General features: G+C 36.7%; 1 protein-coding gene across 1 annotated transcript in view; it reads left to right on the forward strand.

The window, feature by feature from the left end:
- Nucleotides 1-6,317: 6,317 nt before the first annotated feature.
- LOC148951306 (dynein axonemal light chain 1-like) overlaps nucleotides 6,318-18,888 on the forward strand; it is a 45,605-nt gene continuing 33,034 nt past the window's right edge. The window contains exons 1-2 of the mRNA XM_089091060.1: nucleotides 6,318-6,460; nucleotides 8,358-8,469. Coding sequence (XP_088947186.1) covers nucleotides 6,318-6,460; nucleotides 8,358-8,469 — 255 coding nt within the window. The remainder of the gene's footprint in view (nucleotides 6,461-8,357; nucleotides 8,470-18,888) is intronic.

Genomic DNA, 18,888 nt, shown 5'->3' on the forward strand with positions numbered 1-18,888 from the left:
TGCCTTTGGTTCTCAAGTCTTCTATTGTTACTGGACCTTTTGGCACCTTTAAATACTCTTTCAAGTATTCACTTGTAATTTAGAAAAAAATGTCTCTAATGTCATAACCATAGCACAGGCATAACTTTCAATAATAAAGAACAAGAGTTATGACTGAGCCGTAAGTCTACTTGATGACGCCACGCTTGAATTACAGAAGCGAAAAAAAAACTGAAACTCCTGACGCATAGTTTGAAATGCTTAATAAATACAAATTTGTCATTGAGTAGTTTTCTAACTTTACTAGTCGTCTATAACTTTGCGTAATTCGGCATAAAGGACTAAAACCACTAAGCCTCCGGCCCTTCTAGTTTTAGAAATATCTGCCTTAAACCTTCACTTTGAATGGTCAATGCCCAAAAATTAAGAGTAAAGGTTGAAATAGCCCAAATAAGAAAATAAAATTCAGGTGTTCGTAAAGTCAACTAATATGTTTTCTTTTTTATTAAAGATATGCTTGATTTTCAACTGAAAGTAATCGAAAAGTCGATTTATCTGTGCTTACCAACACAGAATGAGGGTTTAGTTTCGGATGCCGTGAAACGACAGGAAGAGAAACCGTAGGTTAAAAATATACGCATAAACTCATAAGGATTCTGGCTGAAAAATTCGCATAAGTTCTACTACATTACAAAGACAAAATTGAATATTTATCTTCTATTTGCTTTCAGAATAGGTATAGTTCAACCATTGGACTGGATGAAGTGAGGCAAATACAAGTTTCGTTGCAAGAAGGAAAAAGGGAAAGATGTAACAATTTCTTGAACATCGACTTTTAATATTTTTACGCTCTTTATATATATATAACAGGACTTCGTTCAGTAGGACTGATATTCCAAAAAATTAAGAAATTTATATGCAAGTTATCGAGGCCAAAGGTATCAGGGGTTCCATTTATAAGTAGAATAAGGAGAAATTGAGTTACAATGGATCTTAGTAAATTTGTATTTATTTTCCTTTATTCCTTTTAAAACAAAAATTATACTAAGATTTTAAGTGGGGGAGATTGTAAAGAGTCGTTATTTTTTGTAATTTTGGTAACTCAATTTCAGTAAAAGGTGGAATCTTTTTGCTTCGAATAGATCAGAAATAAAGCACCTATTTCAAGGCCTTATTTTTGTGTATTTTAGGTAACTCAATTTCAGTAAAAGTTGGAATCTTTTTTCTTCCAATAGATCAGAAATAAAGCAACTATTTCAAATTAGCCTAAATTTAAAAATGACTTCGTTTTGCATAACCCAGTCGTAAATCTTGAAAGGACATTTCTTTGTTCAAGTGTCGAACGACATTTGAACCCGTAGTAAATATTTGAAGACCCAATATAGACCAGTTTTGTATAAACCAGAGAGGAACGTCCTGAAGTTTTACATTATTTCAAGCCTTTGAATCAAGGCCTCGAAATTCTGGAAAAAACTACTTTTAACAAAAAGTTGTTGATTGGCTAAAAGAATGGAGAAGGTCAATAAGCAAATCAAGTATCAAATTGAACAAAATGTACGGATGAGAGAAAAAAGGGGTTATCTTGTGAGGAGAGGAGGCTAGAAAGGAACTTTTAGCAAGTAAACTTTTTAACTAATTATGGCCACTACCTGCCTTGTCTCAATTTCTTTAAATGTAAAGTTAAAATAATAATATTAAACCTTTTCGTTACTTTAGACTATAACGAAAAAATCTCACTTCCGTGTTGAATTAAGTTATCAATTGAATCCTTCAAATTTCCTTTGAGAATAACACTGAAATGAAGTAATAAACTTCTTAGAGATTTCTGTCGCTTGGGCTAAACAAGATCTTATATTGAATTAATTCAATGGTTACATTTGATTCATTTAAACTGAAATTGGAGTCAGGGCAAAAATTACCCTTTCAGGGTTGTTAATAGATTTATAAAGTGTTTTTAGTCTTACTAATAGTGAGGTAACCCTGAGGATTTTTGTTATTAATTAAAGGATGCGTAATCTAGTTAAAATTGATTAGAAAACAGACAAATACGCGCGTAAATAGTTTAGGACTCTAGACTTTATTCTATTTGGTGATTTGGTTTATAACTCGGTTAGTATATCTTAATTAGCTAAGGCTTGGGCCATTTAGACAAAAGACAGCATTTTAAAGTTTAAAATAGGACACAAATTAATTTCTTCCCAGAAACTTAAACATTTGAATAACCGAAGGTTTAAGGAACGGAAAAAACCCTAACCAAAAAGTCAACGTTAGGAGAGCTTTTGTGCACCCTTTGCTAGCCTAGTGACCCTTGGAACTTGCCTGGCATTTATAAAAATCTTACATATAAGAAATTGGAACTATAGGCCACTAACATTACCCTCCCCCCCCCTTGTGTATTCTCTGAGGTGTATACAAAAGGGGACTTTATTCCTCTTTTTAGTCACTCTTTCATTTCGTTAACCGGCGCCAAAAATTCATATAAAGGCGACCTCGATGCGTACACAGACAGGTTAGAGAGAAAAGAGGAATTAGATTGTCAAACTAAGAATTTCAAGCCCTTTCTGTCCGGATACATTCAATTAATAGTTTTCCCTGATGAAGTTAAAATTTATCAAAACTCCAGGGAACACTCATCTCTCTTTTATAAGATATAAATATAGGATATCTTGGTTTAGGTTAAACAAATAAATTGATATCTAATCAAGTACGGTTATTCCTAGTTTTTGGCTCACTCGAGAGACAATAATTTTAATAAAGGATCTTAATAGCCCAGAACTAAAGCCTTGCCGATTTATTCAAGTTTAACGCTTTCAATTAGAAGTATTCGATAGCCTTAAAACTAAAATAATCCTTTTTTTTTCGGTGAACGACGTGGGCTATAGAGGAAATATCATGAACAACGGACACACATGCAATATATGATTAGCCAACCTTGAAGAATTCTATCGGAAGAGTTTATAATAATAAGAATTGCAATATTTCTCCTTTTATTTTATTTAATAATAAATATTAGTTGTCACTGGATTTTGAGTACCGATTCTTACCAAACGCCTCAGTTTTTACTTGCTATCACTTTTAGTCCTAAATAAGTATCTTACAATATCACACCCTGAGGACTATGGGGAGTGTTAGTCATCTTCTAAGACATAATTACTAGATCTTTCAACTAAGCTGAGCAAACTGGCTATCTCAAAATTTTTATTGAATGTATGTGGGAAAATGATGGGTGTTGAGGGGGGGATAGTTGTCCCCAACCACTTTCGACTATTAAATGGGGCACTAGACGTTGTAATTTCCAGTCAAATGAGCCCATTTCGGAGTTTCTACGTCAATTCCTTCTATGCAAAGTGCCTTGGTCTAAAACCAAAAAAAGGATTATCTTCCCTCCAATCACTTCGACTCTTAAAAAAAGCCACTGGAACTTCTCATTATCAATCCAATGAACCCCGCCAAACTTTACGACAGCTCTTTCTGTAAAAACCTTATATGTCCCCAGGGCATAACTTACAACCCTTTTCCTAAGGTGTGTAGGGGGAGGGAGGGGTATCATCCTCAAAGACATGATTTCTGGACCTTTCAATTACGATGAGCCAAGTGGCTATATAAAAATTTTGATTGGATATGTTTGGGGAAAGGATGGGTGCTGGGGGAAGCTATTTGCTTTCCAATGACTTTCGACTGTTAAAAAGGGCACTAGCAATCTCAATTTCCAATCGAACCAACTATTTGTGAAGCTTCTACGACAACTTCTTCTTTATAAATAAATAGTAGCGTACATTGTGCCCACTCCGCTCCTTACTTAGGCAGCGCTATTGCACTGCCTATGATAAACGTTTTCACTTCAAAGGTAACTGGGAAGGGTTGTATTCAAAAGGGGGGTTTTAATCTCCGGTTTAAGGGTTTTCGATTACGGAGGCTTCAATGATGAAAATTCAATGGTTTCAAACCTTAACACTCCAGAAATGATGCTAAAATCGCATTTTGAGGACACTAAGACTATTGGGTTATGACAGAACTTTAAAAAGGGTGTTAACGTAAATATTAGCTTTAAAATGGCGTTAAAAATCTCTCTACGATATTCTAATGCCCTATTATTACTTGAGAAATAAAACAGAAAAAGAGAGACGGGGTTGAGTTGCATGAGTGTTCAGTTGAATGGGCGTGGGTTGCACGCGGGCTTAGTTGCACGGGGTTCAGTTGCACGAGAGTTCAGTTATGTGGGGAAGTTGCACAGGGGTTGAGTTACACGGGGTTTCAGTTAACCGGGGGTCATTTACACCAAGGGTTAGATGCACGAAGGTTCATTACCTCTGTTCAGTTACACGAAGGTCCAGCTGTAATGGAACCGGGCCACTGACGTTTACAATAAAGGCATGAGCAGGTCTTAATTTTCCATAGTGCGGGGAATCCCCGAACTTCAAAACTTTGAAGCATGCTAGCATCTGGAAAAGAGCAGTCACGGTCTAAAATTTATTCGGGAAAGTCACCTTGATCATAGATAAGTGCCAATGAATTTCCAATGGACCAAGAAACTTTGTGTAGAAGTAAGAGTGACGAAAAAATCGCATACACTCTTAAAATTACGTTTCATCTGTCCCCTTGCCCAATAGGCTGAGTTGAAAGTCTCTACCCGTATAAAAATCAGAGCACTATCTTGTAAGGATCAGAGAAAGGGCTAACAAGTTTGTAAATCATCATTTTTCTTTTCCACTGGCCTAATGTACCTGCATCATAAGTTTCAAACCAATTGGAGAAAAACTTACAATCCTACCTTTCTGCTGAGACGTTCAAAATAGGGGTAGCATTGGAAGGGTCACAAGCCCGCTTTGTGCCTCCCTTATAGCAGGTTGAAAATCTTTCCGTTGAATATTATCCCGGTTCGAATAAATTGCAACATGCTTACCTTTATGCTTAAATCTGGATGCAGAATTGGGTGTCAGAGAGGCTAATGACCCGCTTTCAGTCTCCATCATTCAAAATTGGACATCCTTGCGAGATTTTGTTCCAGACAAAGTGCTCTATACCCACCATAGTGCTAAAAAGAGGACAACGGAGGGGAAAGGTGACGGAGAAGTCATGGGTTTTTGAATTCTTCAAACGGTAAGTAAATATAGTCAGAAGATGCCCTAGCAGCTAACTGATACTCTTGACAGGAATAGAGAGAGAGTAGCCCAGGCCCGTGTCCCTCACGAATCTTTGCATCAGCAGTCTTTGTGACTGATACTAAGTACAAGTTACTCATATTCAACCACTGCATATATAATTAGATTATGCTACTAACACTACTAACAACTCATTGCAGCACCAGGCCGCCTGAGGCCAAAAAAGCTATGCACGCTCCTCCTCCATCCCAATCTATTCAAAGCCTCCCTTTTTACACCCTCCAAGGAAGTTCCCATTTCCTTTAAATGTTTCTTTATGACATCCTCCCATCCCAGACGGGGACGACCTGCTTTCCGTTTAGCCCTAGATGGTTGGCCGAAAAGAACAATCTTCGGCAATCTGTCATCCTTCATCCGCACAACATGCCCTAACCACCTCAACCTTTCTTTCATTATAGACCTAGAAAGCGGTATTGAACCACATTTTTCATATACCCTTGTTTCAAATACGGTCAGTCAGCCAGATACCCAGAACAATCCTTAAGCAATTTCTTTGGAAAAAATCTAGCACATCTTTAACCGCTTTTCGGAGCGTCCATACTTCAGAGCCATATTTGACCACTGTCATCACTGTAGCTTCTAAGATTCTAATCTTGGTTTGCAGACTTATCTTCCTATTCTTCCAGACTTTTTTAACTGTGAAAAAACACCCTGAGCCTTGGCTATTCTACTTTTAACATCTTCACTGCTCCCACCATCTTTACTAATAATACTACCAAGGTAAGTGAAGCTGCCCACCTGATCAATTAGATTATATATACAGTGTATTCAACTAATAGACACTATGTACATTAGATTCCCCTTTTAAGGTTTAAATATTTTATGACAACTTTCCATAGAACCCCAGAGTATAAATAGAGTATATCATTTACAAGTGTTGAAAAAATATCACATTTTGATGTTAAAAGCATTTTTTAAACCCCCCTTCCCTCGAAAACAGTATTCTAAGTGCGCTTGTTTTGAATTAAAAGAAAAAACTTTCTCTTCAATTTATTTTAAACTTTGATAAAACTAAGAGCATTCTACGTATACATTCTCCTGTCTTAAACGTCAATACTGATGCTATATATTTAAGAACAAACAAAGAGGCATGCTTGCGCTACCTATCTTTTTTAAAGCAATCAGCTCTTAGAAGTCGGTATCTATGGCAATAACAACTTATTTACTAATTGTAATATGGCTAGCACTCGTGATGCTTTGCGTCACTTAGAAGCAAAATGCGACAAAAAAGCTACAGAATTGAAAGATGTGAAACTAAGTGGTCATTATCCTCCAGTTGATAAAATGGATGCAACACTTTCGCAGCTTCAAATATGCGAGTAGGTTATTATTTTCATTTTGCGTCGTTTTAGTTGCTATTTTAGCTTCCATTATTGAAAAACTGCCGTGAAATTTTTCAAAATTCTTTCAACTTATATTTTTTTTTGTATACTCTTGACTTTCGATTATCGAGCAACAGCGGGCGCTTAACTAGGGAAGGGAGTAGGTAGGCTAATTTCGAAGACCACACTCCCTTTCCATGACGCTAAATAACAGTTCGAATATGGATCAATCCTTTTATTAGACAGTGAAAAAAATCCAAAATATACTGGATATCTCGATCACATTTACAGTGGTTGTCATCAGCGGAAATGGTGTTGATGATGATCACTGTACATGTGACGATCACTGTACTTGTTACCGACATATCTAGTATATGTATTGATTTTTTTTTCATTGTCTAATAAAAGGATTCGTCCCTATTCGAACTGTTATTTATCCCCAAACTCTATTTTAGTAGGGCCAATTGGAGGGGGTGGAGGAGCATTCCCCCAAGGTTTTTGCCTCCCTAGATGTCAAACAGCATCTTTCTTTGGTATTTTCAATGAAAAATACCCTTTCTTGGTATTTTTAATGAAAAAAAAGCTAAAAAGAAATTTCACGCCTAGATTTCTAGAACTATGTTTTATCCCCCTCCCCCTCATAACCCTCTGATCAATTGGTGCCACTTCCCTATTTCTTCTTAAAAAACTCGTAATTTGTATAATTGTTCCCAATATTTATAAACTCTTTGCTATTTCTTTGTATTTAGTCCTTTTTCTACTTAATACATCCACTATGATCTACAATTGACCTTTGTAATTTGAGATTTTATAATGAAAAATCATATGTTGCGCATTATCTAATCCCTTTAGTGTTTCGATGTTAGCAGCGATAAAAGGTTTTTGTCTGCAAGGAATAGTAGATTAATTCACAAAGTCCCCAAAAGAAGGGGTCTCCTCGGCCTTAGACAGGTCCCCATTATATGGTCTTAACTTTAGTTATTACTTATCCCTACTTATATATTTACTTACCTCTTACATTTATTAAAACGAATGGTTTTACTATTAGTAATATTAACAAGTTATGTACACTGGATTTTATTTCTGATAGGGACATAGGAGGAAAGGGGAATGAAATAAATGTAAAATTTTGTGGAAATCCCATGTATCTGTGGGGACATTGTAAAATTCTGAATATTTCATAGAGGGGGAAAGCAAAATTGACTGTGAGTAAATGAAGGTGAAGTGGTAATGTTGGGTAAAGAAAAGGTTGATCAAGTGGATACATTCAGTTGCTTGGGTAGCATCATTTCTAAAGATGGTGGATGAGCTAAAGATACTAAGAGTAGAATAGCCGAAGTCCAAGGTGTTTTTTCACAATTGAACAAAGTTTAGAAAATAAGTTAGGTAAGCATGCGAACCAAGATTAGAATATTGGAAGCTACAGTAATAACATTGGTCAAGTATGGTTTTGAGACATAGGTGCTTCAAAAGACGGATAATAATTTGTTAGATGTTTTCCAGAGGAATTGTCTGCTTATTCCTTGGGGCGCTCGTCTGACTGACCATACCTCAAACGCTAAGCTCTACGAGAAATACTGGTAAGCTCTACTTAAGCTATACTGCTTTCTAGGGCTAAAATGAGAGAATGGTTGCGATTGCTATGAAGGGCTCTGCATGTGAAGGATGACAGGTTGCCAAAGATCGTCCTTTTTCGCCATCCACGTAGGGGCAACGAAGATCAGGTTTTCCCCGAATGCGCTGGGAAGAGGTCGTAAGAGAGGATTTAAAAGAAATTAGGACTTTTTGGAAGGGTATAAAGAGGGAAGCCTTGAATAGATTGGGGTGGAGGAGGGATATGCACAGCTATTCAAAAGGAAAATTCGAAGGGACTTACAAACATATCTTCTTACAGAAAGCTATCCTTATCTACGAATCTGATCGACAAAGTGACAAATCTAAACGGCTTGAAAAGGCTCAAAGTGCTATCACTAGGACGCAACTGTATTAAATCGCTATCTGGAATTGTAAGTAATTCTCTGATTCACTAGTGGCTGTTGCTCGCACTACGAAGATTGCAGACGCTGCTGCAAAAGTCTATCTCAGAATTTGAGCCGAAACTTCTTTTTGAGAGAAGGAGGCAATACCCAAACTCTTATTTCTAGTGATTTTTGTTTGTTTCAAGCTTGCTTTGTATATTCAGGTTTCACTCGTTTTAAGATTTATTTATTCATTTATATACCTATACTTCAGTAGCAAAATATTTTTTTTCGTTTAAAGCTTGATTCGCATATTCAAAATAGGCTTTAATCGTTTTAAGAATTATTTATTCATTTATATTAGTACCTGTTCTATGTTCTCTTGGCATAATTGTTTATTTAATTTCTTTTCGTTTTGGGTATCATTTATTCTTTAGTAGTAATTTCTGGCCGTTTTTCTGATGTTAAGTTCAATATGGCTTTTTCTTTTCTTTGAAAAGCTTCTTTTTTAGAAAGTTTTTTTTTTTAATTAATACATGTCCGCTTTTATTTGCCAAAGTTTCACGGTTTTCAAGATTCCCTGTTTCAAAATAATGTTTTATTCCAAAACAAATTCTGAAATAACACTATATGTGTCTGGAAATTGTCTTGGCAAGAACAAGTAAAATTAACTAAATATTTAATATATAATGATAAATTGCAGAAAGCTCATCAGCTCCAGATTTTATTTCACTGCAATTGGCATTTAATTTTCAATGCTGTAAGGAGTACAGATGAAAATATTTGTAATATAATTCGTTTTAGTAAAGCGCCAAATACACAAAAGACTTTATGGGTTTACCGTTGGGGGAAAGGGGAAGTACTTAAATTCTTATTTGTAGTAAAAACTGTAAGTGTCTTGAAAAGTCTTGGAAGGAGCAAATAAAAAAACACAAAATTCTCATGAAATGAGAATTTAGGGGGGGGGGGGCCAGGCATGGAGGGAGTGCTAGGTGTCAGCTCCCATGATTTTTGGAATAAAATATTGTTAATTAGTTTGTTGTTTGTTTTTTTTTGGGGGGGGGGGGGTGAGAAGGGACGGCCAAGGGGCAGCTCCCATGGAAGTGAAATCCTCAAAGACCTAATTTCCAGAGCTTCCAACTACGTTAAACTAAATGGCTATCTGAAAATTTTGATTGGATGTGTTTGAGGAAATGGTGGACGTGAGAGGGGGATTAGCTACCCTCCAATCACTTTCAACTATTAAAAAGGGCACTATCCCTCTCAATTCCGAATTAAATGAGCCCTTTTGAAGTTTTTACGACAACACTATCTATAAAAACCTTATATGCCCCCCGGGCGAAACTTACAACCTTTGCCCTGGGGGCTCTGGGGGGTTTGTCATCCTCAAAAACATAAGTTCCAGAACTTTCAACTACAATGAACAACTTGCTATCTCAAAACTATGATTGAATGTGTTTGGGGAAATAGTAGGAGTGAGAGGGGGGTTAGTTGCTCTCCATTCAGTTTCGACTATAAAAAAGAGCACTAGCCATTTCAATTTCCAATGAAATGAGCCCTTTTTGAAGTTTCTATGACAAAAATTTCTATGAAAACCTTATATGCCCCTTGGGCACAACTTACAACCCTTGCCCTGAGGGTTATGGGGGGGGGGTAGAGTTGTCATTCTTAAAGACCTAATTTCCGGAAACTTTCAACTACGTTGAACAAAATGAATATCTCAAAATGGATGAGTTTGAGGAAATGGTGGGCGTGAGAGGGGGGTTAGTTGCCCTTCAATCACTTTCGACTATTAAAGCACTAGCCATTTCAATTTACTATCGAATGAGCCCTTTTTGAAGTTTCTACGACAACGATTTCTATAAAAATCTTATATGCCCCCAGGGCATAATTTACAACCCTTGCCCTGAGGGCTGGGGGGGGGGATGTCATCCTTAAAGACCTAATTTCTAAAACTTTCAACTACGTTGAACAAAATGACTATCTAAAATTCTTGATTGGATGTGTTTGCGGAAAAGGGGGCGTGAGAGGGGGAGGGATGGTAGTTGGCCTCCAATCACTTTTGACTATTAAAAATAGCCATAACCCTTTGAATTTCCAATCGAATGAGCCCTTTTTCAAGTTTCTACGACAAAGCCTTCAATAAATACCTTATGAGCCCCCAGGGCATAGCTTATAACCCTTGCCCTGAGGGATTTGAGGGAGTTATCATCCTCAAACACCTAATTGTCAGAGCTTTCAACTACGTCGAACAAAATGGCTATCTCAAAGTTTTTATTGGATGTGTTTGGATAAATGGTGAGCGTTAGAGGGGGGTTAGTTGCCCTCCAATCACTTTCGACTGTTAAAAAGGGCACTAGCCATTTCAATTTCGAATTGAATGAGTCCATTTTAAAGTTTCTACGACAGCACCTTCTATGAAAACGTTATGTGCCTCCATGAGATTACTTACAACCCTTTCCCTGAGGGCTGTGGGGAGGGGGGGATTGTCATCCTATAAGACCTAATTTCCAGAACTTTCATCGACGTTGAACAAAATTGCTATCTCAAAATTTTGATTGTATGTGTTTTGGGAAAAGGTGGGCATGAGAGGGGGGTTACTTACCTTCCAATCACTTTCGACTATTAAAAAGAGCACTAGCCCTTTGAATTTCCAATCGAAAGAGCCCTTTTTGAAGTTTCTACGACAAATCTTACTATAAAACCCTTATATGCCCCCAGCGTGTAATATACAACCTTGGCCTGAGGGCTGTGGGGGAGAAAACACCTCAAAAACATAATTTATATCTGGAAATCAACTACGTTGAACAAAATGGCTATCTCAAAATTTTGATTGGATGTGTTTGGGCAAATGGTGGGCGTTGAAAGCTGTCAATTGCCTTCGAATGACTTTTGAATATTAAAAAGGGCACTAGCCATTCCAATTTCCAATTGAATGAGCCCTTTTCAAAGTTTCTAAGACAACTCCTTCGATATGAAGTGCCCTGGTCTAGAAAAAAAAAATACATTTTGCTATCATTGTTCTTTACTTAGGCAGCGCCACTGCGCTGCCTATGATAGACGTGATAAGTGTTGCTGTTTGCCTAGTTGCCTATAGCTTTTCAGTTGACAAGTTGCTGGGTAAGTATTTGTTATTGTCTGTGGCAGATTACATTCGGGGAAACTAATTTTATGCGGGTAAGGGGTGCTCGAAGGCACTTTTGGCTTGGTGCAATAACGAGCCAAGTCCTAGATGCTTTTGATTCTCCATTTTCCTAGGGCCCTCTTTCCTCCTTCGTCTAGGAGCAGTAATTCCAGTCTAGTATTTCCATTCCAGTTTAGGAGGTTCCTCTAAAATGAGGAGTTTTGAAATCGTATAGGGGCAAATCCTTTCATTTTGGGATTTCCATGGTGTTTCTAACTTAATACAACCAAAGATTATAGTCTCTTTGGTTCCATATCTTGTTTCTAGACACAATGCTCTGTGTGACGGGAGAACGCGATTCAAGAGAAAATGCTCTGTATGAAGGGAGAAAGAGAATCAAGAGGCAATTCTCCATGTGAAGGGAGAACGAGAATCAAGGGAAAACAGTCTGTGAGGAAGGAGAAGTCTGGAGCCTAAATGCAACTAACACAAAAACCCTGTGATTTACCATCTCAGAGTTTTATCTTCGCTGATACATCCAGGGAGTCTGAAATATGGCATTTTGACAGCTTCACCAATTATTCGTTGGTCCATATATTAAAATCTTTCAATGAAGAGTGAATTCATTAAGTTGATGATTAAAGTGCATTCTTTAAGATATTTTGGTACAAGGAATTGATGTGGTGAAGGCTGTCTCTTGTTTCTATTGCAGGCATTGCTGCAGAACCGTCCTAGATTTTACAAAAATCTATTTTTCTCCAGTGGGAGGACACTTTGTGAGGGCCCATGGGCCTATATGACATTGAAGGAAATGATACTTGTATTTATTTGTTAAGCTCTTAAATGGTGTAAAAACGAGCCAAGTCAAAGCTACATTATGTCCTCTTTTGTTTCGTTTTAGAAAGTAACTGTTGCTGGATTTGGTATCCTTACAGCATAGCCAAGTAATTTATTTAGTCTCAACAGTAAAGGGCAAAACATCTGAACAAAACTAGTACAAGTCCATACAGAATGATAGTCCATAAGACATTGCTCTTCTGCTTTTGAAAAATCAAACGATAATACCATCTTGGAATGCAACTTCCCTTGTACTATCTTGTTGTTAACAACAAGATGGATTTAAAGAAATAACCAAGTAAATGGAGAATGAAAAGGATAAATAGTCATTGTTTCGTTGCTGTTTATTTTGCTTAGATGATTAAAAATCCATCTTTTGTGTCCATATTCGGAGCAAATTTGATAAGGTCACAGTAAAACTTGTATTATTACCAGGTACCATGTGTGAGTAACATTCGGGTATTTTCCGACAAGATTTTTTTTCATTCCCACTCTCAGACTCTCAGATTCAAGAAAATCTTTTCATGGTATTATTATTATTATTATTATTTGAAAAAGGGCTTGTTCTTTTCGTATTTTTGCTAAAGAAATAGAAAAAAAAGGAATTTTCCCTCTTGGATTATGAAGAATACTCATTTGCCCCCCACCCTCCCCAGGACCGTTTCCCAGATTTTGTTTTAGAGGGGGGACAAGAAAGCTAGTAAAACCATCAAAAATTTGTTTAAATGCATTGCGTTATGTTTTAACGTATCATACAAAAATATCGGGGGGGGGGAGGGGCACAGGATATTGCCTAGCCCCTTCAATTTCCATGAATTGATGCTAATGATCAATACTAATTGTGTCAACTGGCGGATTCGTCATTTTCTCTGCAATATGTGTTTGTCTTGCAAGCCCTAGATTAAAAAAAAAAAAAAAAAAAAAAAAAAATATTTTTGTGTTATTTTCAAGAATTTAATAGTTTGCATGAATAGAAAAATTGAAAAGACAACAAATTAAACCTCCCTGGAATGTTCTGTTTCCTTGGCTAGGTAGTCTGATGTACTTTTTTTGTATTAGAACCATTACCGTCGACAGGCTTGAAATCAAATCCTTTTGGCTATGTCTTAGGAATTGTTTCGTTACCATTTTGTTACGGCAACTGTTATTTAACAAGATATTATCAAACCCATCATGATTTCACAAGCAAAATGATGATTGACTTCACAATCACAGTTTACAACCATCATAGTTGCAGGGGTAGATGCAACCTAGTAAATGACGAACCACAGCCCTTAGTAATAATAAAAATTGTTGCAAAGAACAAACTCCTACCCATAGTAACTACAATATTCAATAAAATGCAATTTTCGACGAAAAATACAAGGCCAAATTAACAAAAGTCCATTTTTAAGGCCTTTTTTTCATTTTCTTTTGCTTTTCCAGGGTTCAAAGCTTAGGGTGCTTTGATAAGTTTATGCTCAAATTCTACTATCTATTCTTGAAGGCCATCTATTCTTCAGTGCAGTCTTCTGGCTACATTGTCAGTAACAAGATAGAAATATAGAATTAATCTAGTAAACGGAATAATGAAAAGGATACATACTAATAAAATTAAAGTAAGCAATCATTTATCTGATAAAGTCTCACTGCTTCGTGTTTGCGTTTTTTTCTTAGACGATTAAAAATCTTTGAGGGCCCTTTACTGGCCCTCAAAGATGATACCTTAACCTTTTATTTTAGATACAGTGTACTGAGTAATGATGGCTGATTTAGATCATAAGTTTGATTGTGTTTATGTTGATTTTTACCAGGTATTTGACAAGGTTTCAATACCTCTACTGCTGAAAAAACACCAAAATTATGGGATTGGATTGAGAACTATGGCTTGGATTACAGATTTCCTCACAGAATGTTAGGATTGACGATGCATTATCTAACCAGTGTAGTGTTTTGAGTGGAGTCCCTCAGGGCAGTTGCTTGGGAACAGTTTTGTTTTGCCTATTTATAAATGATTTGTCACTGGTAATTCAACATAGCATAATCAAAATGTTTGCAAATGAGGTAAAGCATTATAGGGGAATATTTTCCCTAGTTTGTGTGGCTCTTCTACTGGATGATTTAGATGTGTTGGTTCATTTGGTGCAATTTAAATTCATTGTTTATTAATCAGGAAAAATGCTATATAGTAAATTATTTCATGAATGCAGAACCATACCAGTATTTTATTAGTGATGTAGTGATAAGTTTGGTTGATTCTATTAGAGACCTTGATATTGTTTTTGATAATCAAGTGGGTTCTGATAAACAGGCAATAGTTGTATTGCATTAATCAAACTACAGTTTGCTGTGTATCTAAAGAATGTTTGGGTGATGATTTGGTTAGGAGCTGTTCCACCTCTTTTCCTAGATAAAAAATAAACCCCTTTTTTAATACCCTAATTGTTTTTTTGTTGGGGGGGGGATGTCCTGTCTTCTTCCTAAATTTTAAAAAATACATTTTCCTCCTCCCCCTAAATTTTATTGAAATGGCACAACTGAAGTGAATATAATCTCAGCTTGGAGTTTCCCTAATAGACCAGTTTTCCCTTAAGTATCCTTACCCCTCCCAAAAAAGAAAAACTTTCAGAAAGTTTCATATTCGTCTCCAAACCATGAGACAAAACAGGGTATACTTACTTAGCTGTATATAAAAACTGCCTCCTTTTAATGAAACTTCTTGACTGCATTCAATCTCTGCAATAATAAGATATGGTCATTTGCCTTCAGCTAAAAAAAAAATCTTATACTTCCTTGGAAGCATCTAAAAGCGATTTGATTGATCTGATCTCCAGGTAGCCTATATAGAATCATATCATAATTTCCAGATTAGCTATTGACCGGCTGAATTTCACTAATGTTCTAATTGATTTAAAGTAAGGTTTATTTTATTTGTTATTACCAATTTATTATTATTAAAAAATTGAGTGTTAATTATTGATTATAAATTCGGTTAGACATTAGTTTTACAAGCTAATGTTGAGCTATATTAAATAAGAAAACCAAAAAGTCTTCTGTATAACTTTGTTCATTCTTCTCTATAATAATTTGATGTTTAAAAAGTCATACAGAAGACTATCATTTTCCATGTTTAAAGGAAACATAACATTTTTAATTAAGTTCATTTTCATGTCCCTGGCCTCCCTCAGGCAATTCAGCGTGTCCCCAGGTGGCAATAGGGAACATCCTACAGATATGTAGGGTACCACCACAGGAGGCACGGACCAAGGGGGGACCTTGTCCCTGGGGGTCTATAATAGAAACTGGGGCACCCTCGCCCAGGGTCATACATACAGGCGGAGGAGAAAGAAGACCCCTCAAATGTACACTCAAAAGGGGTCTACTGGTTTGTCCACAAGTCCCATGAGTTACAAACCTTTTCCCAGTAATGGATTAAATTGCCTGGTGATGCAGAACACCATCACGGGAGGATCCTCTATAGGAGGACAACTGCAGCAGGGCGTAAGATCCAGATCTATGGACAACGGCCTCTGCAAAGGGCTGCCTCGACCTTTTTGGGGTACCTGCACGACTAGGGACCTTGCCGTCAATTCTATTCCCACTTGAGTAGTGGCGCCCCTCGAGGAAATTATAGCCTAGTAAACGACAAAGCATTCGCACGGGATTCTGATTAATGGACAATTCTTCTGGGCTTGGTCTGTTTTGATGGGCGTTTTCGGGCTGAAAAACCTCTTCCTAGCTAATTTATCTACTATGGACTGCCTCCCCGTAGTAGCATAATTTTTGTAGGTATGAATATATAATTAGTCGGAGGTAATAGGCTTGAGATTGTCTGTGCAGGATTTCGACTCTTGTTGATAGAAGAGCATCGCCAATTGCTGAAAATCGTGTTGTTACCAAAATGGCCCCAAGATTGCACAAAGTCCCCGTCAAACTGGAGGTCCCAGAGACTTCTTGCTGTCCGGTTCTCAGCCGGTTTAAACATTTCTGTGTAGACTTGAAAAGATATGTGATCCCCGTCCTGCACAGGTATCCGGGATCATTGCTTTTTCTGAGGCCAGAATAATTTCAGTGATTTAAAGAAGATGAAAATTGGAACTTGGAATGTTACGACGTTAAAAAATAACCATCGTATCGACAGTTCGACTGACGAATCCACACGACTTGAACTGGATTTGATAGGTGTTCAAGAAACTCACATCCCAGGGGGAGGAAGTATGACATTAGTTTATATAAGATTTATTTGCTCAGGTATGAAGGACGGGGTATACTGACAAGGAGTAGGGCTCATGATGAATAAAGAAGCTGCTAAGTCTTGTTTAGGCTGGGAAGGTATTAATAATAGAATACCAATTGCTCATTTTTTGACTAAAAAGTTCAGGGTATCAGTTATAGTAGTATACGCCCCTGTAGTATCGATTGACGAAGATACTAGTGACTCAGCTGAATTTTGCTTACAGTTATAGGAGCAAATAGAAAGGGTCCCAGGTAGAAATATAATGTTATTACTGGGAGATTTTAACGCCTAGGTTGGTAAAAATATGGATAGATGGTATCATAGCCTAGGTAATTTTGGTACAGGAAAAGAAAACAGTAATGGATAAAGACTTTTTCATTTTTGTAGGCATAACAATCTAGTTATAATCAATCCGGCGTTTGGTCATAAAATGGCTCATAAGTTAACATGGTATTCACGTGAGGGTAAGACAGCAAACCTTATTGATTATGTTATAGTAAACCGAAGACTTGCAGGATCAATACAAGATACTAGGGTATATAGGATTGCTGTTATTGATGTTAAAAGTAAAGATCACCATCTAGTAGTGTCAAGGGTTAATTTAAAGCTGAAATATGGGAAGGGTAACTACCTCCCGGGAAGTTATGATGTTAGTATCAGAAAGTATCAGACTTCAGGATCAGAAATTGAGAGAAACTTTCCAGGAACAGTTGTATACTAAACTTAAGAGTTTAAAATTTGATAATGTGGAAGATGGTTGGAATCATTTTGGAAAAATAATTTGTGAAGTTGCTGAAGGTGTATTAGGGAAGAAAGCTATAACTGCAGCTAAGAATATTACTGGAAAGGCTTTATATTTCACAGAAAGGAGAAAGGACTTGTATAAGTATTATCTTAGCAATAGATCATATGAAAACAAAAGGAATTTAAAAAAAAAGTGGAGAAAGCATTAAAATATGAACTAAGTAGGTGTGAAGTGGAGACTAAGGATAAAATTGCCAAGGACCTGGAAGATGCAGCTAGTCGGCATAATAGTAAAATCTTGTACTGGCATGTTAAAAAATTGAGAGGGAGTAGTTAATCCGGACTTGGCCCAGTTAAAGATAGGAATGAGGCCGCAATTAGCGACAAGGAAATAACTAAAGAGAGATGGGCCGAAAATTTTGAGAATTTGCTTAACCGAGATAGAGGTACAGGTAAAAATATAGAGGAAAATGAAAAAGTTTGTGATACCTTGGATGTGAAAGAAGATTTGTTTTGTGAGGAAGAATTAGCAACGGTACTAAAAGGATTAAAAAATAATAAGGCTCCAGATGCTGATAGGGTGGTAAATGAGTTTCTTAAACATTGTGACTCTGAGGTTAGAAATAAGGTACTGAAGATTATGAATATGATTTTTGAAAAAGAGGAAGTACCTAACGATTTTAGGAAAACCTTAATTAAGCCACTTTATAAGAAAGGAGATAAAAGTGAGTGTGGTAATCATTGAGGGACTAGTCTACTCTCTGTAAGTAGCAAATTACTTAGTAATATGATACCCTTTAAAATAATAGATGCCAAAGACAAGTTCGAAAAATGGCACAGTTGTAGGAAAAGCTGAAGATGTGTTGACCAAATTTTCATTCTTAGACTATAATGAAGAAGAGCGTGACTCGTTAAACACATTTGGTCCTCAGTTTCATACATAATGAACTAGCGTTCGATCCTGTTTATAGAAGAGGTGTGGTAAAGGTTTTATCCTTGTATGGTATACCAGACAAATACATTAAAGTGATTAGTGCTATGTACGAGAATAACACTGCTGCGGTTAGGAAATGAGGTTAGCAGCTGGTTTTGTATTAAATCAGGAGTTAAGCAGGGTTGTGTTCTATCCCCCTTTATATGGATTATTTTGATGGAATTTGTTTTAAGGAGCACAGGAAAGGCAATGGAAGATCACGGAATCAAATGGGGAGGAAAAAGTCTCCTGGACTTGGATTATGAGTAGATTGTACATATTGAATTTGCGTGCACCCCTAGGAATTTCTATACTATTTGCCGGGACGTATATGGGTATAGTCTGGTTTTGTGGGTATAGTCTGGTTTGGTGGGTATAATCTGGTTTGGTGGGTATAATCTGGTTTGGTGGGTATAGTCAGGTTTGGTGAGTATAGTCTGGTTTGATGGGTATAGGCTGGTTTGATGGGTATAGTCTGCTTCGGTTTTTCAAAGAGAGTGAATATTACACTTTACTTTTTTTTTTTGGTTTTTTTTTTTTTTTTTTAAATTGAAAACTAGAGATTGTCAAATT

The sequence above is a fragment of the Artemia sp. Qi Xiang Cuo genome, chromosome 6 (assembly GCF_049724085.1).
Source record: "Artemia sp. Qi Xiang Cuo chromosome 6, ASM4972408v1, whole genome shotgun sequence".
Taxonomy (NCBI): Eukaryota; Metazoa; Arthropoda; class Branchiopoda; order Anostraca; family Artemiidae; genus Artemia; species Artemia sp. Qi Xiang Cuo.